The sequence below is a fragment of the Camellia sinensis genome, chromosome 12 (assembly GCF_055761805.1).
Source record: "Camellia sinensis isolate YWXY chromosome 12, ASM5576180v1, whole genome shotgun sequence".
Taxonomy (NCBI): domain Eukaryota; kingdom Viridiplantae; phylum Streptophyta; class Magnoliopsida; order Ericales; family Theaceae; genus Camellia; species Camellia sinensis.
The window spans coordinates 140,670,776-140,698,208 of NC_138972.1; the positions used below are offsets into that span (position 1 = coordinate 140,670,776).

General features: G+C 36.3%; 1 protein-coding gene and 1 pseudogene across 1 annotated transcript; one reads left to right on the plus strand and one right to left on the minus strand.

The window, feature by feature from the left end:
• Positions 1-3,657: 3,657 nt before the first annotated feature.
• LOC145803936 (uncharacterized) lies at positions 3,658-4,680 on the minus strand. The gene has a single exon (XM_082897313.1). It carries the CDS (start codon positions 4,678-4,680, stop codon positions 3,658-3,660), a length of 1,023 nt encoding a protein of 340 aa, XP_082753439.1.
• A 1,840-nt stretch (positions 4,681-6,520) lies between these two features.
• The window catches only part of LOC114294748 (L-type lectin-domain containing receptor kinase IX.1-like), a 31,268-nt pseudogene continuing 10,355 nt past the window's right edge, over positions 6,521-27,433 (plus strand).

A 27,433-nucleotide genomic window follows, 5' to 3' on the forward strand; every position in this document is an offset into this window, starting at 1 on the left:
TGTCGACCCCAAAACAAGATTTCTTAAGTTTCCAAACAACTTTTCAATGTAAACAAGCGTGAACGAGCAATCCTAACAAGTTTGAATAAATTTTCACTCATCCAAAACCAAGATACAACATCACCCAAGATTCCCAAAACATAATAAATGATTCAAATACACTTCCCAAAAGCTTAAAAAGGGTACAAGTGCTATAGCTCAGGTATGTCCTTGCTTCTTATGCTTGAGAGTGCATCAATGGATAGAATGTGATTGATTGCCTACATGCTTAGTTTTTTTGGTTAAGAATGACGTAGATGTGGCCTAAAATTGTCTTTTAGTTAGCTATCCTTGTTAGCTTTTGATAAAACTCTCTTTAGAATGAACTATATTTTGTATTGAATTTTTCTCACTTATTGATTTATATATTTTGCCCAAAGGCTTACATCCATGTATATAGAGAAGGTTATACATAAGTTCAATGAATAAGATCCATGAACCTAAACAACCTTACAATTAACTAGGTACATGAATATAATCTAGACAATGTACTTAATAAATATAAAATACATGAATATAAAAATACATGAATACAAAGAATGTATGAACTCAATATATCCAATGCATGCAATGTATCTAATGTATCTAATGTAAATATGGCATTAATTTTAACACTCCCCCTTAATGCCATATTGTGTGACACCCAACATTTCTCTAAAAAATTCAAACTTATCCCTTGGTAGAGCTTTGGTGAAGATTTCCGCAACTTGATCTTCAGTCTTGCAATACTTGATTTGAATTTCATCATCTTCCACAGCTTCTCTAATGAAATGATGTTTGATAGCAATGTGTTTGGTACGAGAATGGTAGACGAGATTCTTTGTCATAGCAATAGCAGACTTGTTATCACATATAATTGGAGTAGCTTCACCTTGCTTCTCACCAAAATCAACCAAAATTCTTTTTAGCCAAATTGCTTGTGTAGTTGCCAATGATGCTGAAATATATTCGGCTTCAGCTGATGATTATGCCACAGTTGGTTGTTTCTTGGATGACCATGAAATTACGCCCGATCCAAGAGAAAATGCATTCCTAGAAATGCTTCTCATATCATCAACACATCCAGCCCAATCACTATCACAAAATCCAAGTAACTTTGCATCAAAAAATTTCTCATAAAAAATTCCATAATCAAGTGTACCTTGAGTGTATCTCAACACTCTTTTTGCAACCCCAAAATGAATTTGGCTTGGACTGTGCATGAACCGAAACAATAAACTTGTAGCATACATGATGTCCGGTCTTGTAGCAATTAAGTACAACAAACTTCCAACCAAACTTCTATAACAAGATGCTTCAGCTTTTTTGCTTCCATCTTCCTTTGACAACTTTTCATTCACAATCAAGGAAGTAGTAAATGCTTTGCAATTCTTCATTTTAAATTTCTCAATAAGTGTTTGAGCATACTTCTTTTGGTAAATAAAAACACCACCATTGTTTTGGTAAATTTCAATGCCTAAAAAATGATGCAATAGTCCCAAATCACTCATTTGATATTTCTTCATCATCTCCCTTTCAAAATCTTCACTCAATTTTTCATCACTACCGATAAAAACCAAATCATCAACATAAAGTGAAACAATGACAATATCGGTTGTACCTTGCCTCTTGATGTACAAAGTTGGCTCACTTTTACTTCTTTGAAAACTCTTTTTCATTGAAGTAATTATCAATTTCACTATACCATGCCCAGGGTGCTTGCTTTAGGCCATATAAAGCCTTCTTCAACTTGTACACTTTATCTTCTTTGCCTTTGACAACAAAGCCTTAAGGTTGATCAACATACACCTCTTCTTCTAATTTTCCATTAAAAAGTGCTGATTTCACATCAAGTTGGTGCAAGAACCAAGCCCTTTGAGCCGCCAAAGCAATGATAGCTCTAATTGTATCAAGTCGAGCCACAGGAGCAAAAGTTTCTTGGAAATCAATTCCAGGTTGTTGTGAATACCCTTTTACCACAAGTCTTTCTTTGTTCTTTTGAATAGAGCCATTCGGATTGAACTTTGTTTTGAAAATCCACTTCACACCAATTATTTCTTTTTCTTTCGGTTTCTCCACTAACTCCCAAGTCTTGTTCTTCTCAATCACATGAATTTCATCTTCCATTGCTTTCTTTCATGCTTCATCTTTAATTGCCTCTTCAAAATTTTTAGGTTTAACAATGCATAAATTGCATCTTGCATACACATCACTAAGACTCCTTATATTTCTTGGAGTTGAACTTGGAGATGTAGAACTTGAACTTGAACTTGAATTTGGAGAAAATCGTGAACTAGCAATTGGTGACACTCTTTGTGGAGATTCAAGAGTTGCAACATCTTCAACTTGTAGACTTTCCAATTCTTCATTGAAAGCAATGCTTTGATCTTGGACTTTCTTTTCCTTCCAATCAAAAGACGCCTTCTCATCAAAGAGAATAGCTCTACAAATAATCACCTTCTTTTTATCTAAACTAAAGAGTCTATAGCCTTTGGGTTTTGAGCTATAACCCACAAAGATGCATTTCTTACTATTTTCAAGCTTGTGCCTCACTTCTTTTGGAATATGAGCATAACAAATACAACCAAACACCTTCAAGTGATTCACCGATGGTTTCCTTCCACTCCAAGTTTCAAATGGAGTTTTGTCCTTAAGAGCTTTTGTAGGACATCTATTCATCAAGTAAACTGCTGTATACACGGCCTCACCCCAAAAAGTTTTGGGTAGCCCCTTCTCATGTAGCACAGACTTGGACATCTCCTCTATGGTTCTATTCTTTCTTTCCGCCGCACAACAGTCAATTGCCTTTCCATTCCAATATCTTCACAAAATTTCATAAACTCATTTGAGTTGTATTCTCCGCCTCTATCACTTCTCAATACTTTCATTAAACAACCACTTTGTCTTTTAACAAGATTTTGAAATTTCTTGAAGATAGAGAAAACTTCACTCTTTTGTCTCATGAAATACACCCAAGTCATTCTAGTAAAATCATCAACAAAGATAATAAAGTATTTGTTACCTCCAAGAGTTGGTGTATCCATAGGTCTGCACACATCGGTATGGACAAGCTCCAATGGTGCTTTAGCTCTCCATGTTTTCTCCTTCGGAAATGACTCCCGGTGATGCTTTCCAAGTGCACAACCTTCACAAATATGTTGCACTTCATGAATGGTTGGCAACCCAAAAACCATATTGTTTTGTTGTAGATGCTTCAAGCTTTGAAAATTCAAAGTGCCCAAATCTTCCATGCCAAAGCCAAGAATTATCAATCATATCCATCTTCAAAGCAGCATTTTTGCTATACCGGAAAATGAGAGGAAAACTTCTATTCTTCTCCATCTTGATTTTTGCTACAACTTGGCTTTTCCCCCCTTTGTCAAAAATTTTGCAAAAATCGTCTTCAAAGTGAACAAGATATCTATGCTCCATAAGTTGTCCAACACTTAGCAAATTTTGCTGCAAGTCTGGAACTAAGAGAACTTCGGAAATGAATCTTGTACCCATCTTGGTTTCTATAGCAATAGTACATTTTCCTTTTGTTTGGACTAAGGCACCATTCCCCATTTTTACTTGAGAACTGAAGGAAGCATCCATTTTCACAAAAATGCTTTCATCTCCTGTCATGTGATTGCTACATCAGCTATCGAGAAACCATACATCCTTGGTTTGATCTGATGCCTTGTGACAAGCATAGAACATGTGCCCTTCACTTTCTTGCTCCTCGGAAAAATTAGCTTGTTGAGTGCTCTTGACTAGGCAATCCTTCTTGACATGCCCAAATTTGTTGCAATTGTAAGCAATTGTAACATTTTGGCTTTCCTCGAAGCCAACAATCTTTATCAACATGATTGCTTCGGTTGCAAATTCCACACTTTTGTTGAGTGGACTCTTTATTTTCCTTTCTTTGAAAATTAGACCTTCCTCTTCCTCTTGCATTTCTTGCTCTTCCGGTTGCATTTCTTCCTCATTCTCTTCCTCTTCCTTGGGAATTAGAGGTACTAACATTGAGCTTGGATTGAAGGCACTTTCAATTGACTTTTCAGATTGCCTACTCAACCTTTGCTGAAATGCTTTAATTGAACCCATCAATTCTTCAATACTCAAATCAGCAAGGTCTTTAGTTTCTTCAATGACAGTAACAATGGGATTGTATTTCTCTGGCAAACTTATCAAAATTTTCTCAACAACTCTTTGATTAGTAATATTATCCCCATAAATTTTTATTTGGTTTACAAGTTCCATAACCCTAGAAAAATAATCCTTCAACAATTCCATATCCTTCATCTTTAAATCTTCAAAATCTCTTTTCAATGATTGAAGTTTGATGGTTCTTACCTTCAAGTTGCCTCTATACTCTTTCTGAAGAATATCCCATACCTCCTTCACTTTTGTCTCATTGATAATTCTTGGAAAGATTGCTTCTGAAACTCCTTGTTGAATAAAAGAGAAAGCCTTTGAATCCTTATTCATTTGCTCTTTTAATTGGTTCTTTTGGGGATTTGTCAAAGCTCCTTCATCTTCAGGTTCCTCAAACCCATTCTCAACAAGATCCCGAAGCTCCATATAGACAAAAATAGTTCTCATTTTCACATACCAAAAATCAAAATTTTCACCATTAAAGATAGGAGTAGATACATTTTGATTGTTAGGATTCGCCATGGATGTCGGTTTGTTCTTCTTTGGGGCTTGTTTTTTCGTATCCGATCTCTATGCCTAGCTTATTCTTGACCCAACCAAAGCTCTGATACCACTTATGTTAGCTTTTGATAAAACTCTCTTTAGAATGAACTATATTTTGTATTGAATTTTTCTCACTTATTGATTCATATATTTTGCCCAAAGGCTTACATCCTTTTATATAGAGAATGTTATACATAAGTTCAATGAATAAGATCCATGAACCTAAACAACCTTACAATTATCTAGGTACATGAATATAATCTAGACAATGTACTTAATAAGTATAAAATGCATGAATATAAAAATACATGAATACAAAGAATGTATAAACTTAATGTATCCAATGTAAATATGGAATTAATTTTAACAATCTTTGCTTATGTTGTAGCATACAGGGTTGATGGTCACGACTGCTTTTCTTGTGATGTAGTTTTAAGGTTGTACTTACTAAATTGTCTATCCTAAGAAATTTACTAAACTTTGCAGTACCCAACCTAGTTTTGTAGTAAAGGTTTACTTTGTAATTACCAGTTCACTAATTCTTATTATTTATGCTGCAGGGTGGTGATTTTCTCAAATGAGATGGTATGTATTCCTTGGGCTTGACAGTCTTTTTTAATTTTTTACCATTATATTGTTTAGAGGTTGCGAATTTCGGGAAAATTATTGTTTGGGTCCCTTCTATACATATATGTGCCATAGATGCTCTGCTTTTCTATTAAAATCAACTATTGTTTTATTTTTATTTATTTGTTCCATTCTTTTTCCAACAATTTTAGCAATCTGATTCTTAAAATTGAATTCCCAATCCAAGTAAAAGAAATCTGATTATTATTTTTGGATAACTATGAATGGCAATATATTAGCTATAACAACCATAACTAGCTGAGTCGTATTTAATGAATTAGGAATCATTTAGAAACACAAATATCATGAATACATGTACAAGTGATAAGCACGTGCAATCATGAATGCAAGTTGCAACTTAGCATATTTTGTAGTTTACCTAGCTGAATGTACACTTACGTATCTTATGCTTGTATTACAGGATGCTGTATATATGAAATGACTTCTCATAAGCCTGCATTTAAAGCATTTATAAGTTTCAAGAACTTTGTTTCCTCTGTTTCTGTCAGAATTATGTGGTCAAGCTTTCTTGCGAGTGTCCTATGGTAAATGTTCTGTTAGTTGGTACTGAATATAGTTAAAAGTGACCATGGATATGGCTATTTTGTTATGTAACTTTGTGAATAATACAGGTGACAGGGTCATATAAAAACATTGATTCATAATTTTAAAAATATGATTCATTTTATGGTTTGGTTTAGTTTACAAAACTTCTGAGAGTGTCTTAGTTGTTTCCCTCCTGCCTGCTACAATGCATGCACCCACAAATTGGTCTTCCTTTTCATTTTAGTTTGATTTGATATTTTAACATTGTAATCCTGACCTGACTTGTTGATCTAGATCCTTACAATTAATTATTGTTTTGTGCTTTTGATCCTTCCACAGACATATACCTAACTGTTGTTTTGATTGATTGGCAGAATGGAATGCATTCTCTTTGTCCAGCTGTGTGGTCTAAGCATAGAAGGTGGCTGTTGATGTCAATGATCTGTTTCAATCCTTTAACCTGTGTAAGTTTGAAACAATGATCATACACAAATACACTAGTAGGATGTGGTTGGTGTCTCATTAGTTCTCCTTGATCAGATTATGTACCATTTTTACTTTTAGTCACCTATATGAATGAGTATTGAGATGAAGCCTTGAAATCATTGTAGCCAGAATAGATGTATGACAATATTGAGATTTTACTATGCGATTGACAAATCGTGATGAGTATTACGCAATAGAGCTCTTCATGACTAGGTAAATCTCTAATGTTTATCACATTTTTCTTCTCAAGTGTCAATGAAGATGAAGGAATGCCAGGCAAGAGCAGATTGGGCAAGAAGGGGAAATTTTGGTTTTAAATAATTGTGTCCCTTTCTACCTTTGGGAGCTTTGGTGTTTGTGATGCTGACAACAAGGAGTCCCTTGATGAAAAGTGTAAGAAGCTTTGCTGTGACATTGCTCTGCTTCCTCATGATAGAAACGATTATCGGTTGATTGAGAATTACTTGATATGTCAATTTTTGGAAACATCTTAAAAGCATTTTGAAAGCTTTGAGTTTGGAAATTTTGAATATACTCAGAACTATGTATTTATTATGAATTTATGATTTGGTAATAGAGTGTCTTTGATGTGTGGATGTCAATTTTTTTCTTTTTTATTTTATTTTACGATTGGATGACATTTAATTTTTGTGTATTTTTAGCTATCCCAACTTTGATTTTAGCGATGAAAATGTGTTGTAGAGAAAGTTATTTGTCTTTTAGTGACCAAATATCATTGCAGTTAAAAATGTCATTATTTTGTTTTTCGCGACCAAATTGGGACATTTTATGACGAAGTATTAGCAACCAAATGTTTAGTCTTGTAAAATCAACATTTTGTGACAAAATTAAATTGGTCGCTAATTGTCATTTTCAGTAACATTCTTAAAAATTCGTCGCTAAAGACTGTTCTAGACACACTTTTAGTGACTTTTTTAATGACGAATTTAAATTTGTCACAAAAACCATTTAAAGACCAAAATAATGATTTTAGGGACCAAAATAATTGGTCACCAAAAGTCTTATATGTTGTAGTGTGTTTTAATTGGATATATAAATAATAACAGTGTTAAAAGTGTCCTTAGTTGACCAATTGTTCTGAAGGAGTACTTACCAGAATTGGTTACAACTGGATTCTTAGCTAGAATAGGGGATTATTTTAAAAAGGATATTGTTAAATCATGGTCATTCAATTTGAGTTTGCAAATCGATGCACCAACCATTCTCAATCCCAATCCCAGAATGAAACCAAATCCCAGTCCAAGTCTAAGCAACAATGTAATCACCTTTGGTTTTGGAAAGAGGATGGCTGAAAACAACAAAAAGTCACTTGTAGTGGGATTGACTGTATGATCATCTGGTTTATTTGTGGGTTGGCTTTGTAATGTGGAAAAAACGTAGAGCACAATAAGAAGATGATGAGTTTGCCTTTGATACGTGCATGGACAATGAATTCAAGGCTAGTATCAGACCAAAGAAGTTTGCCTATGGTGAATTCGTTAGTGCAACAAATAACTTTGCGGATGAACAAAAGCTTGGAGGAGGATGATTTGGTGGGGTTTATAAAGGTTTCTTGAGGAAATCGAATTCCTTCAGTGAGGTGAAGAGGATATCAAAGGGATCAAAACAAGAATTCTTTGCATATATGAAATACATTAAATGAAGTTAATACATTTAAATTGAGGGTTAATTACACTTTTCATCCCTTTAATTTAACCCAAAATTCACTTTAGTCCTTATAATTTCAATTTGAACAATTTAGTCTCTACATTTCAAGTTTAGTTTTAATTTTGTCCTTCTACCTAAATTAGAGGTTAAAATTAACAATTTTGGGATACTTGTTTCTATCTAAATTTTAGGCTAAAATTAAAAATTTTGAGATACTTGTCAATTTTTCACATAGACAAAATTAGCAAAAAATTAGATAAAATGACCAAATTAAAACTAAATTTAAATTGTAGGAACAAAATTATTAAAATTGAAATTATAAGGACTAAAATGATATTTAAGTCAAATTACAAAAGTGAAAAGTGTAATTAACCATTAAATTAAGTAAAAAAATCAATTGGTAACTTTCACCAAAAAAAAATCTCCCACAAGTGTATGCTACTTACAAATATTGAAGATATTCTGATTGTCGCATGTGTATTTTTACTTGTAAGGCTTCGTTTGGCATTTGGAGTTGGAGCTAAATTAGTCATAAAAAGAAAAAATAGGTTAATAAGTTAGTAAAATAAAATGTGACATCTAAACCATAATCATTTTATTTTTTTCTCACAAATGTTAAAAAAATAAAAAATATCAACTAAAATGAATTTTTTAACCCAAACTAAAATAATTTAAAGTAAAAAAACTAACTTAAAAAAATCACATGCCAAACGGCAACTTAAATTAGGTGTCAACAACAATGTCATTTTGTGTTCGTGTTTGGCATATCATGTGAAAAAGAAATTTGTTTGTTAGTTAAAAATATAGGTGTATTATATGGAATTATTCAAAGATTGAATCCAATAGTCTAGCTCCAATACTCTCCACTCTCCACTGGCGTGTTCGATAACATCAATGTGGAAGAAATGTCTTGTTTGCCAAGTCAATATGAAAAATGCTAAGATTCTAAATAATTTATCAAATATTTTACCAAATCTCTCGAATAGGTGTAAAACTCACACAAACCCACGTGTATAGGTCCCACACCAGTGTCAGAGGTTTGGTAAATTATTTGGGGTCTCTAACATTACTCAGTCAATATTGGAAATTGGATCACATAAAAAGAGTTTTTGATTTTTTAAATAAATGAATGTTCTATCAATCTAAAAAAATAAAATAACTGGATGTTCTCATCCTCTAGTCTTTTGAAAAGTATTTCCTAGTTTTCAACCACAATATTATTTTGATCAAAATTAGAAACTTTATAAATAGGTACAACAACCATGATACTATCTCATTTAAAGTGATTGATTATTAAAATAAAATAGGGTTAATTTCAAAAAAAAAAATTAATTAAAGTTTCACATGTTTTTTTTTAATTTATATTTTAAACTTCAGTATTTTAATTTCAATAAATTAAATTTTGGTATTCTATTCGTGTTTCAATGTATCCTCTCAGTTTATCTCCGTCTATATAAGGTAAAGAAGAATCATTTTCGGATTTAAAGTGAAAAATATTGAGATTTAAAGTGAAAAATGTGTGAAACCTTAGATTTTTATTTTTTATGTATATAAATATAACTTACATATCTTATTCTATATGTACATGCGTTCTTGTGTATATGCTAAAAAAAATTTATTCAAATTTTAACTCTTCCGATGATAAAATTTTGATTTCGTCCATAATTTTGATGACTAAAAATAACATTAATCCATTAAAGTACTAATAAGGGTCGCTTACATTTTCACCCAAATAAACAAAACGTTAGCGTCATAAATTGTAAACCACATTATTGTTTTGATCAAAATTAGAAGCTTAACAAATGGTAATCGCCTTTAAAATTATATCACATCATTCGTTACGTTAATTAATATACTAATTGATGCATATAACATTATTCCAAATAATACCATCTTATTTAAATGTAAATGAAATATGTGAACGGCTCATTTAAGTAATTTTGTAGTCTACTTACTACGTACATTAAATTGGTTTTAATATAGTATACCATGATTTTAATTCGAGCTACACTAAATTGGTTTGATTTGGTTATCAAGTTCTAAGTACTTGACTGATTCAATTTTGAATTCAAAAACTAGAAACTAATATCCCGAATCAGATCGATCTATGCACAATCTTAATCCCAATATTTAGTCTCTTATTATTGATTGGATAAACAATCATAGTAGAATTTCAGGAAAGTAGGACCTGCTGGCGACTTTCGTTTTCAAGGTGGAAGAAAAGTTTTGTTGGAGTGGTCAAGTCTTATTTTCCTAAAAAGTGAATGTTATATGCTCTAATCATTATTACTGTGGAGCATGTAACACTGGTTACATTCCGCTGGTGTCGGCAAAAATATTTTTTAATTAAAAAAAAAAAGCAAAAAAAATTTTAAATTATTTTTCATAATAAATATTTTTTTAATATTTAGTTGCATTCTTAAAATTAATATACTAATGATTGCATTAGAGATGGTGATAATGGAGATAGCGGTGGTGGCAGATGTAGGGATAGTGGGTTGGCAGTGGCAATGGAGGTGATGGTGATCGTGATTGGTGGTGGTGGTGGTGGAGGCAATGGAAGCGGCCTAATTTGAGAACTTGATTAAAAGTCAATTTTTTTACTTTTAACTTATTTTAGCTCACATCATCTTTATACTTTTTTTATATGTTTTTTTTAAAAAAGTCAAAAAAAAACTAAAAAGTCAGTTTTTAACTAACTTTCCAAACAAACCGTGGTGGCATGAGTAAACTTTAGTTCGCAAAATTTTTTTTGGTTTCTAAAAATTAAAATTATATTCCATCTAAACAGACTTATTTTTTGTTCATTTTTATTTTTTATTATATCTAATATCAAAAAAAATATAAAATATTTTCTATTTAAACAAACGAAACCTTAATCCAATTTTGTTTTTATCAAACAGTAGGCCACAGTATTGTTTTGATCAAAATTAGAAGCTTTACAAATAATAATTGCAACGGTAATACTATCTTAAATGAAATTAGTGAACAACTCATTTATCCAATTTTGTAGTCTAATTACTATCACATAATATTTGAACTCTCATTAATTTATGATATCTACCACCTTGTGAAATACAAAACATTACAAGAAGAAACAACCTCATCAAAAATTGTTGAAGAAAAGTCTTGGAATATAAGTTGAGGAACATGTCAAAATGACAATCCATATCAGTTCCAAAAAGCACCAAAAAAATTGTTGGATTTCTGCATGGAAAATTCTCCGTACGCAGCTTTACCATAAAATTATATAAATTTTTATGATCTTATATAAATAATTTCACAAGAATATGTAAATTGAACACAAATTTGTATAAATCTATTTATAAAAATGATCTTGCATAATTTTGTGATAGGATTACATATGGTGTGCATTGCACACCGGAGATGATAGCCACAAAATCCATAGAAAAATAGAGACCAACGGAAAGCACGACTAATTCTCAAACACAAAGATTGATTTTCAGATTTTCTGTACTGGTAGATAGTATTTAATTCGAATGAAATGAAATGAAATGGAAGCTGGAAGGTTAAAGGTTAAAGGTCCACAAGAAGATCCTTCACGTCCCTCCATCCGTGTTACTTATGTTAGATAAGGATGTTCAGGGATTAGAATCCCTTTGTGTTTCTGCTGTTTAGTGTTTTGTTTTGTTTTGGGCTTTAGCCCCCTTTTGTGAACAAAAAATAAAAATAAAAATAAAAGAAAGAAAGAAATGAAACGGTATGTTTCATTAAAATATGGGGAAATATTTATATATATATATATTTCTAAAATTTAACCCTTATAATAGAATAAATTTTTAATTTTGTCAATTTAAATTCTAAACTTTTGATTTATTTTTAATCTAAATCATTTGTCTATTTTCATGAAGTAAAATTGATGAAAAATAGATATTTTAATTATTAAACTTAATGAAAAATAATATTTTAGGCATTTTATGAATATCTATATTGAGTTTAATAATTAAAACATTTTTTTTAATGTTTTACTTAACAAAAATAAACGAACAAAAAATTGAGATTTAAATTAACAAAATTACAATTTTATTTTGTTAGAAGGATCAAACTTCAAAATTTTTTTGTAATTGTCCCTTAAAATATTTATTTTCATATTTAGTTAGACAAAAAAATAATAATAACAAATATATTACAGATAAAATCATCTTTCATTATTTAAAAAAAAAATAATTATTTTATCAAAAAAAAAAAATTTACCACATCATTTCATTCCATCCCATTCAAATTAATCAAATAAACAGTAAGATTGCATTGAAACAATCTTTACCTAGTTTTTTACCCAAACGTGTACACATACACTCTAAAACATAAATAAATACACCGAAACTTTTCAAAGACTTTGGAACAATAAGGCCTTGTTTGGTTTGTGTTTTTCAAAAAATTTTGAGAAAAATTTTCTACAAATAAGTTTTCAAAAGTAATCAAACCAAACAAATTTTCCTAAAAAAATTTTCCAAAACTTGTTTGGTTTACAAATTTTCCAAACAAATCTCTCTCTCATACACATCAAATCAATCACTTTTTCCAAAACTCTCTCTCAAAATAATTTTTCAAAACATCTTTTGAAAAAAAACCAAATCAAACAAATTTTCGTACTTTTTATCTTAAAACATGTTTCTCAAATACAAACCAAACAAGGCCTAAATGTCCAATCTCCAACGATCAAACTCACTCATCAAGAATTCATTTTCCTTACAACCAACCAACGCTACGGCTATGGCTATGGCTATCTGCAACTCTTGGCCTTGGAACCCCCACCGATCGCCTATTCAGCTTTGCTCTCTCTTCTTCTTCTTCTTCTTCTTCTTCTACTACTTTGTGATCACCCTTTACTACTTTCCTCTTCATTCAACTGCACTTAGCTTCAACTTCACCAATTTTAATGTAACACTTCAAAATCGCAACATAACAGTAGAATGAGAAACTTACGTTTCCAACCAAGGAATCCAATCCCTCCAAAGGAAACTTGGAAAGCCGGTTGAGCTACATATAAAGATCCTCTTCACCTTGGGGACATAGCTTTCGGAACATTGGCGGATTTCAACACCCATTTCTTGTTCATAACTGATTCAAAAGGAAACTCAACTTTTGCAGATGGGTTCGAATACGCCCTTCTTCCTAACAATTGTACTTTGAAGAACGCAGATGGTACTGCCATGGTCTTCCAGTCTTGTCAATTTCTCCCCCCATATCGACTCCATTTGTTGCTGTGGAGTTTGATACCTTTCAAAATTGGCAATGGGAACCACTCGACATCACACCAACAACTCATGTAGGTATCGATATCAGCTCTATTACATCTAACATTACTACAGTATGGTACAATAACATAATGTACGAGAAACAGAATAAAGCTTGGATTAGTTATCATTCTAGTTCAAAAAATTTAAGTGTTGTTTTCACTGGATACAAAGACAATAACATAATTGAAATTAGTCTTAGTTTTTTGGTTGACTTGAGGGAACACTTACCAAAATGGGTTACAATAGAACTCTCAACTGGAACAGGAGATTTGTATGAGAGTCATATTGTTAAATCATGGTCATTCAATTCGAGTTTGCAAATTGATGTGCCAACTAGTCCTAGTCCAAGTTCAAGTCTAAGTCTAAGTTCTAGTCTTATTCCAAGCCCCAATGCTACCTCTAGCCCAAGAATGAAGGGTGGAAACAACAAAAGTGCTTTGGTTGTGGGGTTGAGTGTTGGATCAGCTGCTTTCATTGGTGGATTGGCTTTGTTTGGCTTTGTCAAGTGGAAGAAAAGTAGAGGACCAAAAAGGATGGGGAGATTGCCCCTGATATGTCCATGGACGATGAATTCAATGCAGGTATCGGACCAAACAAGTTTTCATATGCTGAATTATTTCATGCAACGAATAAATTCACAGACGAACAGAAGCTTGTAGAGGAAGGATTTGGTGGGGTTTATAAAGAATTTTTAAGGGAATTGAATTCCTATGTTGCTGTGAAGAGGATATCAAAGGGATCAAAACAGGGAATAAAGGAGTATACATCTGAAGTGAAGATCATTAGTTGGTTGAGGCATAGAAATTTGGTGCAACTACTTGGTTGGTGTCATGACAAAAATGAACTCCTGCTTGTTTATGAGTTGGTGGAAAATGGAAGTTTAGATAACCATCTCTTCAAAGAAAATAATGTGTTGACATGGGCAATAAGGTACAAAATTGCACAAGGCTTGGTCTCTACATTGCTCTACCTACACGAAGGATGGGAACAATGTGTAGTACATAGAGATGTAAAATCAAGCAATATGATGTTGGATTCAAATTTTAATGTTATACTGGGGGATTTTGGATTAGCTAGTCAAAATCCTAAGTGATTCGTGATTAGATCAAGATTAAAATATTCCAATTCCCAATTATCCAAAACACACAATCTAAATCATCAAGCACTTACGAAAGTGATTTAGATTGTTGTTTTTCAGAATAAATAATAAATCGACACAAATGATTTTTACGTAGAAAAACCACAATTGAAGAACCTTCAACTGTAATCAAAAACCACGGGCGAAACGCCACTAATCAATCCACTACTGAAGAACAAAAGATTACAAAGATAACACACAAATTACCCAACTTAGTCAATTTGTCTTCAAACCTTCAGTAACTCTTTCACCACACCTTCGTCTCAGAACTGATCAATCTGAAGTTGAATCCACAACTTCACTTGTCGAATCAACGACTACGTACAGAATCAACCGCCTTTGAAACTATACATTTGCATCTTCGGAATCCACCGAAGAATAACACTCTTGTATGTATTTGAACAATCTCCTTGATATGTGTTTCTCAATTCATGAGTTTATTACTCATTCAATTTCATCAAGGAAAAATTCACAAAAAAACTCAGAAGAAAACTTCAAATAAGACCCTAGGACTCTTGAATAAGATCTAGGAAAAGTAAACCCTAAAATCAGCCTAAACAGATATATATAGGCAAGCAGGGTTCGCGATCTCTGCTCGAGCGCAAAACATCCCGTTCAAGCGGCTTCAGCAAAATACGCATGTGACCAAACAGGTTTCTGCTCGAGCGCCAGAACACCCGCTCGAGCGCGAAATCACACATCTTAGTATTTTTACAGACCTGACCAAATACAGAGACAACCTATATACCGCTCGAGCGCCAATGATCCCGCTCGAGCGGGAAAGACAAAAACAAAGGAGAAAAAACAATTTTTTCGAAACAAAATTTTGTACGCGGATTGGACAATAAAGGGACCTAACAATCTCCCTCTTTCTCAATTTCCGAACAAAACTCTTCTAAACAATTTTCCTTAAACACACACACTAAACAATTTAACAACCAAGAAAATAGGAAAACGAAACCACTTTGAGATCTACAAACAATCCTACCATTCGAACAATCCATTCAACATCCACCTGTGAAATAACAAGCAACATACCAGAAAAACAAAAACTGTGGAACTTCATAAGAAGATATCAAAAACATATATATAAAGAGAACCACTATACTATATCCAAAATGTCCAAAATGATATTCAAATGAATGCACCATAACAAGATATAGTAAACAAAGTATCCAAATATGTATCCAGATATCCAAATATCAACAAAAAACAAAGTATCCAAATATGTACCACCAAACCAAAATATAACCAAAAATTCTCCCCCTTTTTGGCCAGGAGACAAGGAAGAAAGCAGGCGGACAAACACAAAGATCATGCATTAGGTGGAGGCTGAGGCTGCTGAATCTGCAGTAAGGAAATAATGTGCGCCAGCTGAGTAATAGTCTGGATGGCAGACTGCTCCAACTGCCTGAGGCGACCGTCAAAAGCATCAAAGCGAGCATCCAAAAAGTCCAACCTCTGTGTCATAGCCTACTCAAAATGCTGAAGCTAGTCATGAAACGCCCGGGGTGGAACAGCATCCTCCTCACCACCAGCTGCGGCTGCATCAAACTTCGCCTCCTTAGCAAGTCCAGCAGCTGTACCTATAGAAGTACCAGCCCTAGAAGACTCCCCCTTGACGTGTGCACGACTCTATGAAACATCCTTTTTAGTGAATGGTCTTGAGGGAAAGGCAAACTCATCATCCTCAAAAATTGGAACCTCAAGTTGGGACAAGAGACGGTTGATCATACAACCATAAGGGAGACCTAACTGTTTGTTCCCAAAGACACCTATCATCTTGCGAATAATGAGAGTGGCAAGATTAATGGACATATGACGAGCAAGACAAAAAAAAAAAAAAAAAAAAAAAAAACGAACCCCTGATCCTGATTAATTTTTGAAGAGTGTGTGGTCACAATAATGTTAGCACAGACAATGAGATTAAGCAGTCTAATCTCGGGAAGGAGTTCAAACTGTTTAATCAAAGAGCCCTTAATCCAATTGCGTGGAGCACCACAGAAGACTTCGGCCACATTATCAAAGTCACATGTAGGACGAACCGGGAAAGGATAGTGTTCGGGAAACACTCGATCAATCTTAAGAAGCCCTCGAATAAGATCAGGAGTGACAAAGATGGATTTAGACCTAACCCAAGCGGTGAAGAAAGGATCAATGTCACTGATATTCTCAATATTGCAGAAAAATTCTCGAACTCAGTCAAGATTTTGACGACTAGAAAAAGACAAAACCAAGTCTCCACCTAAGGGGTCAAGCAAGGGACGGATAGGAATCGACTCGAAAGTATTGGGCTAGACATTACGTTCAAGGTGAACAGTCTGAGCCGCGAATGACTTACAGAATAATTTGGCTTGTTTGGCAGATTGAAACCTATCAGAATTAAAAAGAGGACGCGACACTGTAGACTTTCGTCTTTTAGGAGAAGACATGGTGACACCAAAACACAACTAAAATCCAAAACAAAACAACCCAAAAACAAACCAACAGAACACAACACACATTAGTAACAGATGTACAAAGATATAGGGACATAGCAAAACCTAGCATAATAACACAGACAAACTTGCATAATATAAGTATGAACATAATGTGAGACCATTAGATGAATGACAGTAAAATGGACACAAGTATGAGCATAATCAGATGTCATACAATGAATGACAGGATAATGAAAAAGACTGACACAATGCATAATATGTAGGACAGATGCAAGGCATGATATCAATGACAAAAAAATGAAAAATAAGGCACTAAGTCGGATCCAAAACCTGACAAAGCTGAACCAAAAACCACTAAAGCAACACATAATGGAAAGAGGAGAGACCACAATGAAGAGTACTAATTAGAAACCCTAGGTCGAATGACACACACAAAAAAAAAAAAAAAAACATGAAAACCAAACTCAGTGAGAGTGTGTGAGGAAGGGGGAAAAAAAAAAACTAAACACAAATCACTGGAAAAAAAACACCCAAAGACCAACCCCCACAAAGATCGAAATTACAGAAAAAAAAAAACAGAAAGAAGAAGAGGGAAATGCTTACCAATGGTGAAATCGGCGATGGAAGAGGTAGGAGGGAGGCACTAACGAACCCAACAATGGTGCAATCCAAACCCTAGAGAGGAGAGACGGAAAAAAGGGAAAAAAATGACCTGAAGAGTCGAAGGAGGGAGTTTTATACAAAATAAGTCCGCTCGAGCATAAAGATTAACGCTCAAGCGTGAGACAAGGCAAGCAGATACCCGCTCAAGCGCGAATAAGTACGTTCGAGCGCAAAAACACCCCTCACAGAACTGTAAAACAAGGACAAAAATGCTGCAAGGTTAAAAAACACGCTCGAGCGTGGAACAGTCCGCTCAAGTGGGGACCTTTTTTTTTTTTTAGGATGACCTGTAACAAGCAGGGAGTCCAAGTGAATGACTATACCACTAGGATAAAAGAATCTATCAGTCAAAAGTCCTGAAAATTTGTAATAAAAATTTGAAGCACCAGGTCATGAACAAAACAGATAGAACTTAATCAAAGCCATAGGCATCATAAGAATGCATAACTCAAAAACACACATGAGAGCTCACAAAGAAAATGTGTGTGTGTGCAATCCTTGAGAGCATCAAAGCTAGAGTTAATCCTCGTAGTGATCGGATGGCTGGACCTCCGACAAGAGTAACTGACCATCATAGAGAAAAGTCAAACTATTAGGAATCACAGTGTATTTGTTAAGTAAACGCGGAGGCTCCCCCTCAATCAATGATGTTTTTTTTTTTTTTTGAACTTTGCTTTCTTGTGGGCACTCACTGGTGGCATGCACGCTTAAGAGTATGGAGACCAAACCAGAGAATAATGAAATCAAAAAGGATGGCCTGGTTGGTGCCTCTGAGGTAGTCTTTTCCTAATGCCCGGATTTCAATGTACTGAGGGAGAAACCATGGAAGTAAAAAAAAATGTTAGATGTTTAAGAGACTCAACATCACCCATGATATACTAGTATAGGTCAATTCCTCTAAAAAAGTACAAGAAACACTGTTAGTGGTCCATAGAGAACTTTGATCACTTGTGCGGAAACCCCTGCAACAATTTATCTCAAGGATGTGTACAGAATGAGATCATAAAGTAAATGAGTATGGGCATTCAGAATGAGCTATGAACATGGAAAAATGAGATCTTGTAAGCAACATGAGCAGTGTTCATATAAGTTTTTGATGCAAAGATATCAGGACTCAATGACAATGGGATTATCACTGTAACGCCCTCAAAATAATACACAAAACCCAACACTCTAGACATGCAATGATATAAGAGAAATCAACACATTTCCATTCATCAGAGTAATTCTTACAACAGTATTACATGTTAACAACAAAAGTAAGTGCCCTAAGGGCTTACAGCTTTCCAAGTCAACACTTGATTACAGAAAAAGAGTACTAACTCTATACAAGGAAGCCCAAGGCTTGGTACACATGTTTAATACAAACAAAGAATCAAAAAGAGTCTTCAACTCTCATCTCCATCCAAGCTGTGGCCTTGGAGGTGGCATGCTACCTGTACCTGAAAATGATGTCCCACATAGGGTGAGCCAACGCCCAGTAGAGATATGCTAAACACAGTATGAGCAATAACTAAGACTTTAGCAATTGGTAAACGTTTAACTCACACCAATCAATTCACACTCCACTTTCGTTACAAGACCACTGCATTCATGTTTCATTTCATTTTCCATTTCTTATCCAATTCACAATTCAACTACGGCTCAGAACCTAGCCAACAACCTAGATGAGACAGTAACTCATATCAAATATTTCCCATTTCCCATTAGATATCCATATGAGCAATACCAACAAATCAACAGATAAGCGTATGAGCTATATCAACAATTCAACAAATAAGCATATGAGCTATATCAACACTTCAATAGATAAGCATATGAGCTATATCAACACTTCAATAGATAAGCATATGAGCTATATCAACACTTCAATACTTTATCAAAACTACCAATAATCTATGTCGAAGACCATAATAGTGAGTAAGAATCCCTACCTCAAATTTGGGGTTCAAGGGAAGAAGATGACGGAACTCAACGTGCTCCAAAACTTGAAATTTTCGGATCAAAGGAAAGCCCTCGACGATCAACCCAACTTTTGTAAAGACCAAAGGTGAGGAAAACACCCTAGCTAGATCAATACTTAGAGAGAAGTTATGGTTTTAGAGAGAGGAGCTCTCAAATGGCTTTCTGGAAAAGTAAGAGAGAGAAACGGGTGTGAAAAAGTGATTCAAAAAGTGATTTCACGGACTGATATAATCGACTCCCCGCTCGAGCGTGGAAACCCCCGCTCGAGCGTCAGACACAGACTCACCTTCGAGCACGGAAAGAGTCGCTCGGGCGTAGATTGCACACTTCCAGAAGTTTTGCAGACTAGGTCCCCGCTCGAGCGTCAAACTCCCCGCTCGAGCGAACGAACAAAATCAAAGGTTCACACTCGAGCGACAAAACTCCCGCTCGAGCGCACGAAGACCTGCAGAGGAAAATACTGGGAGATGGGAATCCACGCTCGAGCGTCAAAACGCCAGCTCGAGCGAAGAAGCAACAACGAAGGGCCCGCTCAAGCGTCAAAATCCCCGCTCGAGCGTGAAGGCCAAATTCTGGACATCAACTCTAGGTTTCTAAGTTCAACCAACCTGTTTCAAACCTGCCCAACACAACCCAAGACTCAAATACAAAGAGTAAAGGCCTGAAATGGCAATAGGACAACAACAAATCTACGGAACCAAGTCCGAATTATAGTTAAACAACAACAGGGAAAACCGGGATCGCTATAACCTTCCCCCTTTAAAGAATTTCGTCCCCGAAATTAGGGAAACGCCAAAACACAAGGCCAATGGATCACAGAGCACTCAGTAACCGAGCCCCAAGGAAAGAAATTTCTCTCACAACAGACCTTCGATTTATTCTTACCAAGGAAGAGACTAATCAAGGGAACACGTTCTAAATGACAACCCTATAGGCACGAAGGCCTTAACAAAACCAAACCTTCCCCGAAACAATTCACCAACCACCGACTAGCACCCCAAGCTAAGTCACTACTCAACATGCATAATTCCCAACAACACGACCGAAGTAAACCATTTGCATAGATAAAAGAAGAATCATTCTCTTTTTTTTTTTTTTTTTTGAGACATTTCTCAAAGATGTTTAAATTTTCCATGTTAGTATTCCGAAATAAATCTTGCACTTTCCATGCGAAATTTAAAAGTTTTGTAAACATTTTTCATAAGCACGTTGTTACTCAAAACACGTGACCACCTACTATTTGTTTGCCAAGGACTCCCCATTGAAATTTCTCAACAATTTTACAATTCAATGTCCAACAACCTGACCCATTACTGGTCACTTTATCTCTATTCAAGAAGCAATTTACAACATTTGCTATAACATGTATTTCTTCAGATCTAAGAATTCCCAAAATACATGGTTCACAAGTTCATGTCATCGTTAATGTTCATGATATATTCTCTAGTTCTATAGCACATTCAACGTATGCAATGTTACGTTAAACTTTCATTTCAAGGCAAGTTTCAAAGTACTTCCGTGAACCAAAACAAACGCAATGTTTTTTTTCAACATAAGGCATATTCAATGCTCTTAAAGTCTAACAACACAACAAAACTATAACACATGCTCAAACATCCACAAATAGATCCGAATATCTCTCTCGGATCTAAAATTTACTCACCCAAGTGGTTTTCCCAAACCCGTTATGTTCCCACAACACCTCTATTAATGGAAGGGTCCCATTCCCCAAGACCTGATAACAATGATAATAGTAAGCCACACGCAACCACTACAGTGTTCTGAGACCTCCACGGCGCCTCGACTACCGACAGTACTTTCATCAGTATTTAGTACTCACCACCCCAACGCAGGAAACATGAGAAACGTTTATACACGAAGTTTCTGGTCGACTTCCACAAAACAGGAACGCAAGACGAAACAAGGGTAAGGAACCACATTACAGCACATTAATACCCCCAAAAATTTTCAAGGTCTTGTCCCAGACACACAACTGGCCACAGCCGAACTCAGAGATTTTCCTCAAATTATTTTCCGAAAGTAAGGATCGCGAACCCACATTTCGATTCAAGATCATTTTAGTTCACAAAGAGTGCTCAATTTCCCTCAAGCGAATTACAACATAATCACCCACAAAACCCGCCATACTCACGGTAATGACGCAATTTCCAAAAAAAAAATATAAATAAATATATTTTACCCCAATAGGGACCCCTAAACGTTAGAAGTTCCCAACAACGCAGCAACAAAAGGGATAACTTTATACACCCCACGCCTTACACCGCACAGACAAGACTGAATAAGTCGAAACGACTCTAACAGTGTGCCACACTTACTCCACACACTTTCACCCCCTTACTCGTATTACCACTATCCAAACTGAACGACGGACACTTATGCCAAAGTGACCTAGCTTTACCAAACCTCAAACCAAATTTCAAACTTCATACTACACTCCCATCAGTAACCATATTAAAGCCTCACCAAGGCATTCACCTGGGATTCCTTAAGATTAATCTCCTTCTATACATCATCTACTAACAACATATGAACCATACACTAACACGCATCGTATTATGAAAAACTTCCTCATCTAGGGATTTCACCCACCACCTCGACTGAATTTGTAGTAACAGAGTTTGCTTACCCTTTTTCCTCGCACAGAGCTAATTGACAGGGTTTGCCACACCACGACATTTACACTACTAAGTAACCGTTCGTACTGAACACAATCAAACCTAACATCTTCGTCCGACAATGACCCATAGGGTCCACCCTTTGTTCCACATCCTATTTATCACTCATCCTAAGAGTATAACTAAGACACTAGGTCTACGTGCCCAATCACCCGCCATTACTATAACTGAACAACTGTCTTGCACCAAACCCCGACACCAAAACATGACGCCGACAAGGCTTTCAAAAACTCACCATCCTCACTATCCAGCAGAGTAAAGGTGCTCACCCTCCTCGCTATTAACCCACATCTCCATTCGCAGACACCATACTATTGTGACTTCATTCATGGGTCACACCTTAACCACGGGCTTTACACCCGATTAACCCTTACGATAGCATCTCCGACCTAACCAGTGTTAAGGTACGAACCTATCACATTTTATCCTAATAAAGGAGCTCGAAAACTTAGGAAACACCTATATACTATGACCCGAGATATAGCACCAGCTGCTTACAACACATCACTCCCCGATGTTAATAACCATACCCTCCTATAGGGGCCAACACTCCCTTAATCGAAACAACCAACCAATACATATGCCAATTCGGCAACATTACCTACCACGAAGGTACAAGTCTAATCCTAACAAGATTATGCACTATGCCCTCGTAAGACACCATGTTAAATACATGCTACACCTAGTATTAATCACACATTTCCCATCCCCTCAAGGAATTTCCACGACAGTAGATCAACATCATTTTCACGCACATAAGATCGATTAGATAACACTAATGAAATTTTGAACACCCGGCAAGTATACTGTTCTCGCCTCCTAGTAATCCTGATTGGGATACGCATCTCTCCGTAATCCTTTCAAATTTGAAAACATGGCTCATCAGCCCTCATTTTTCTTCAAACTATACTACACGCATATGAATGCATTATTACCGAGAATTTTATGATCTCACAACAACCCATTACGTCAATAAAACTTTTAGAGTCACTACATGCTCTAATTTGCCCATTTCAGGAAAATAGATGAGTACTGGCACACATAGCTATTTAAACATATATATATATATATGTAGAAACAAACAACCTTGATGTTCCAACATTTTCAAAACACATTGGTTACACAACAGAATCCAATGATTACAAAACGATAATTCACCGATTACAAAATGGATTAGTCAAAACAAAACCACCCTATCAGTATTACCACCACTACCGTCCCTCGCTAGACCGTAAAAATTGGTCATTTCCAACCCAAAATAACCTACGAGCTTACGAACCACGGACAAGAACTACTGGTGTGCCCCAGCCGGCCACACCTGGAACAACTGCGGACTTCCCCAACCGGGGCTTGGGAACTCGACTCTCCCGAGGCCCTCGAAATCTGGCCTGTTTGTTCCCCAAAACAGTATTGCCCCTGTCCAGTCAAATAAGGCTGGACCCGACTAGGTTGTAAAACCCTCAAAGTAGCCCCTGGCTGAGTACAGAAACGGCTGAAATGACCTGGCTGATTACACACCCAACAAGTAGGCAGCTCCCTAGCACGGGGCTGGTTCAAAGCCTGAACTGATAGAGGGCCCAACAGCTGCTTCCCTACTGGGCATTCGATCGGCCCAAATCTTGGCTGGCTAAAAGATTCAGGTGGTGCAACTACTGGTCGGACTGCCAACCCTGCCCTCTTCCTCTGTGGGCAAACCGAAAACTTGTGGCCCAACTGACCACATTTGAAACAACCAACAAACTCCCTATTTTGAGGCTAGTTTGATGCCTGACCCTCTCTGGACCTCTCAACAAAAGAGTCTGAAATCCCTGACGAAGAGAAGGACTTAACCCGGGACTGAGCATACTTTCGCCTCCACGTCTTACCAGGCCTAGAGTACCTATAAACCGCAGGAGTCTCTGTAATGGCTTCCTCCCTAACCCGGCCAACACCCATCACCATAGGTTCCTCTCTATTTTGTCCCATAGCTAGCACCGCTGCCTCAACATGAGTCGCAGCCCTAACAAGCACACTGTAACTCCTATGCCAAGACCCCGCGATCCTTTCCTGGATGCTATCACACAGCCTACTCTCAAACTCTGAACAACGTAATTCCTCCGTCTTCACCAATTCCGGGGCAAACCTTGACAGATTCGCAAACCATGCTTCAAATTGCACCAAAGGTGTGGTACCTTGGCGTAACTCCACAAACTGTTTCCGCAATTCTTTCCGTGTGGAAGGAGGGAAATCAAACCTCCCTCATCTAGGCATCCTAGTAAAAGCAACAAAGGTATTAGCACAACAACAAAGGTGCCAAAACTATTTCACTAGCATCCTAACACGATGGACAGCTGTAATTCATTCCACGTAAGCACATAAACACATAAGCACTTACGAATTTCATTTCCGGATGATGATAGTCCCAAGGCGTTACTAGAGCTCCGGTTACAAACAGCATTGATCAAGTGCTCTTCCAACAAGACTCCTAGAAACCCAAGGATCCAATCAACATCCTAGAGATTAAATCCCATACCCAAGTAGTCACATAAACATGTTATCACATAATCACATAACACTACATCTAAGTCTCTAACCAGGCAAGACAAACCCATTGTGATACTATTCACTTCTCACGTACCCAAAGTATTCGAACCTGGTACGCTCTGATACCAAGTTGTAACGCCCTCAAAATAATACACAAAACCTAACACTCTAGACATGCAATGATATAAGAGAAATCAACACATTTCCATTCATCAGAGTAATTCTTACAACAGTATTACATGTTAACAACAAAAGTAAGCGCCCTAAGGGCTTACAGCTTTCCAAGTCAACACTTGATTACAGAAAAAGAGTACTAACTCTATACAAGGAAGCCCAAGGCTTGGTACACATGTTTAATACAAACAAAAGAATCAAAAAGAGTCTTCAACTCTCATCTCCATCCAAGCTATGGCCTTGGAGGTGGCATGCTACCTGTACCTGAAAATGATGTCCCATATAGGGTGAGCCAACGCCCAGTAGAGATATGCTAAACACAGTATGAGCAATAACTAAGACTTTAGCAATTGGTAAACGTTTAACTCACACCAATCAATTCACACTCCACTTTCGTTACAAGACCACTGCATTCATGTTTCATTTCATTTTTCATTTCTTATCCAATTCACAATTCAACTACGGCTCAGAACCTAGCCAACAACCTAGATGAGACAGTAACTCATATCAAATATTTCCCATTTCCCATTAGATATCCATATGAGCAATACCAACAAATCAACAGATAAGCGTATGAGCTATATCAACAATTCAACAGATAAGCATATGAGCTATATCAACACTTCAATAGATAAGCATATGAGCTATATCAACACTTCAATAGATAAGCATATGAGCTATATCAACACTTCAATACTTTATCAAAACTACCAATAATCTATGTCGAAGACCATAATAGTGAGTAGGAATCCCTACCTCAAATTTGGGGCTCAAGGGAAGAAGATGACGGAACTCAACGTGCTCCAAAACTTGAAATTTTCGGATCAAAGGAAAGCCCTCGACGATCAACCCAACTTTTGTAAAGACCAAAGGTGAGGAAAACACCCTAGCTAGATCAATACTTAGAGAGAAGTTATGGTTTTAGAGAGAGGAGCTCTCAAATGGCTTTATGGAAAAGTAAGAGAGAGAAACGGGTGCGAAAAAGTGATTCAAAAAGTGATTTCACGGACTGATATAATCGACTCCCCGCTCGAGCGTGGAAACCCCCGCTCGAGCGTCAGACACAGACTCACGCTCGAGCGCGGAAAGAGCCGCTCAGGCGTAGATTGCACACTTCCAGAAGTTTTGCAGACTAGGTCCCCGCTCGAGCGTCAAACTCTCGCTCGAGCGAACGAACAAAATCATAGGTTCACGCTCAAGCGACAAAACTCCCGCTCGAGCGCACGAAGACCTGCAGAGGAAAATACTGGGAGATGGAAATCCACGCTCAAGCGTCAAAACACCAGCTCGAGCGGAGAAGCAACAACGAAGGGCCCGCTCGAGCGTCAAAATCTCCGCTCGAGCGTGAAGGCCAAATTCTGGGCATCAACTCTAGGTTTCTAAGTTCAACCAACCTGTTTCAAACCTGCCCAACACAACCCAAGACTCAAATACAAAGAGTAAAGGCCTGCAATGAGAATAGGACAATAACAAATCTACGGAACCAAGTCCGGATTATAGTTAAACAACAACAGGGAAAACCGGGATCGTTATAATCACATCCAAGTGCAGTAAGCCAACCACTCACACTCACCTTAAAAGAAATAGGTAACAACCTAGTTACTGAGCACTACACCCAAGGTCTTTCTAAGAAACTCAAATCAAAGAAGACCAAGGGGTTTTGTCAAAATATCAACTTTTTGATGCTCAGTAGGTACATGTTCCAAAACAACAAGGCCTTCTTCCACTAACTCTCGAATAAAATGATGACGGATGCCAATATGTTTGGTGCGAGAGTGTTGGACAGGATTTTTTGAAATGTTTATGGCACTTGTGTTATCACAAAAAAGAGTGAGAGTGTTCTGTTCTATCCCATAATCATGAAGCATTTGCTTCATCCACAACATTTGTGCACAACAACTCCCTGCAACAATATACTCAGCCTCAGCAGTCGAATGGGATATGGCATTTTTGCTTTTTACCATGCCAAGAAACCAGATTATTCCCAAGGTAAAAACACCCCTCGGATGTACTTTTCCTATCATCAGCACACCATGCCCAGTCGGCATCAGAAAAACTAGTAATTTCGGCTGTAGTATCAGTAGAAAACCAAACCCCATACCCCAATGTCCCATTAACATATTTGATGATGCGTTTGACTGCAAGAAGGTGAGACTCTTTAGGACTGGCTTAGTAACGGGCACAAACACCGACACTGAAGGAAATATCAGGACGACTGGCTGTGAGATACAGAAGACTCCCTATCATACTCCTATAAAGTGTAGAATCTATATCAATTCCAGAGGAGTCTTTAGAGAGGTGGAGACTGGTGCTCATGGGAGTACGTGCATGTTTGGCAGACTCAAGACCAAACTTTGACACAAGATTTTTGGCATACTTAGACTGAGAAACAAATAAACCTGAAGGAGACTGTTTAATTTCAAGACCCAAAAAATATGACAACTCTCCCATCATGCTCATCTCAAACTCATGTGTCATGCAATCCGAAAAATATTTCACAAGATGATCAGCAGTGGATCCAAACACAATAGCATCGACATAAAT

Bases quoted from the DNA above. Each gene is read 5' to 3' on its own strand.
- LOC145803936 (XM_082897313.1), bottom strand. From the start codon at position 4,680: ATGGCGAATCCTAACAATCAAAATGTATCTACTCCTATCTTTAATGGT.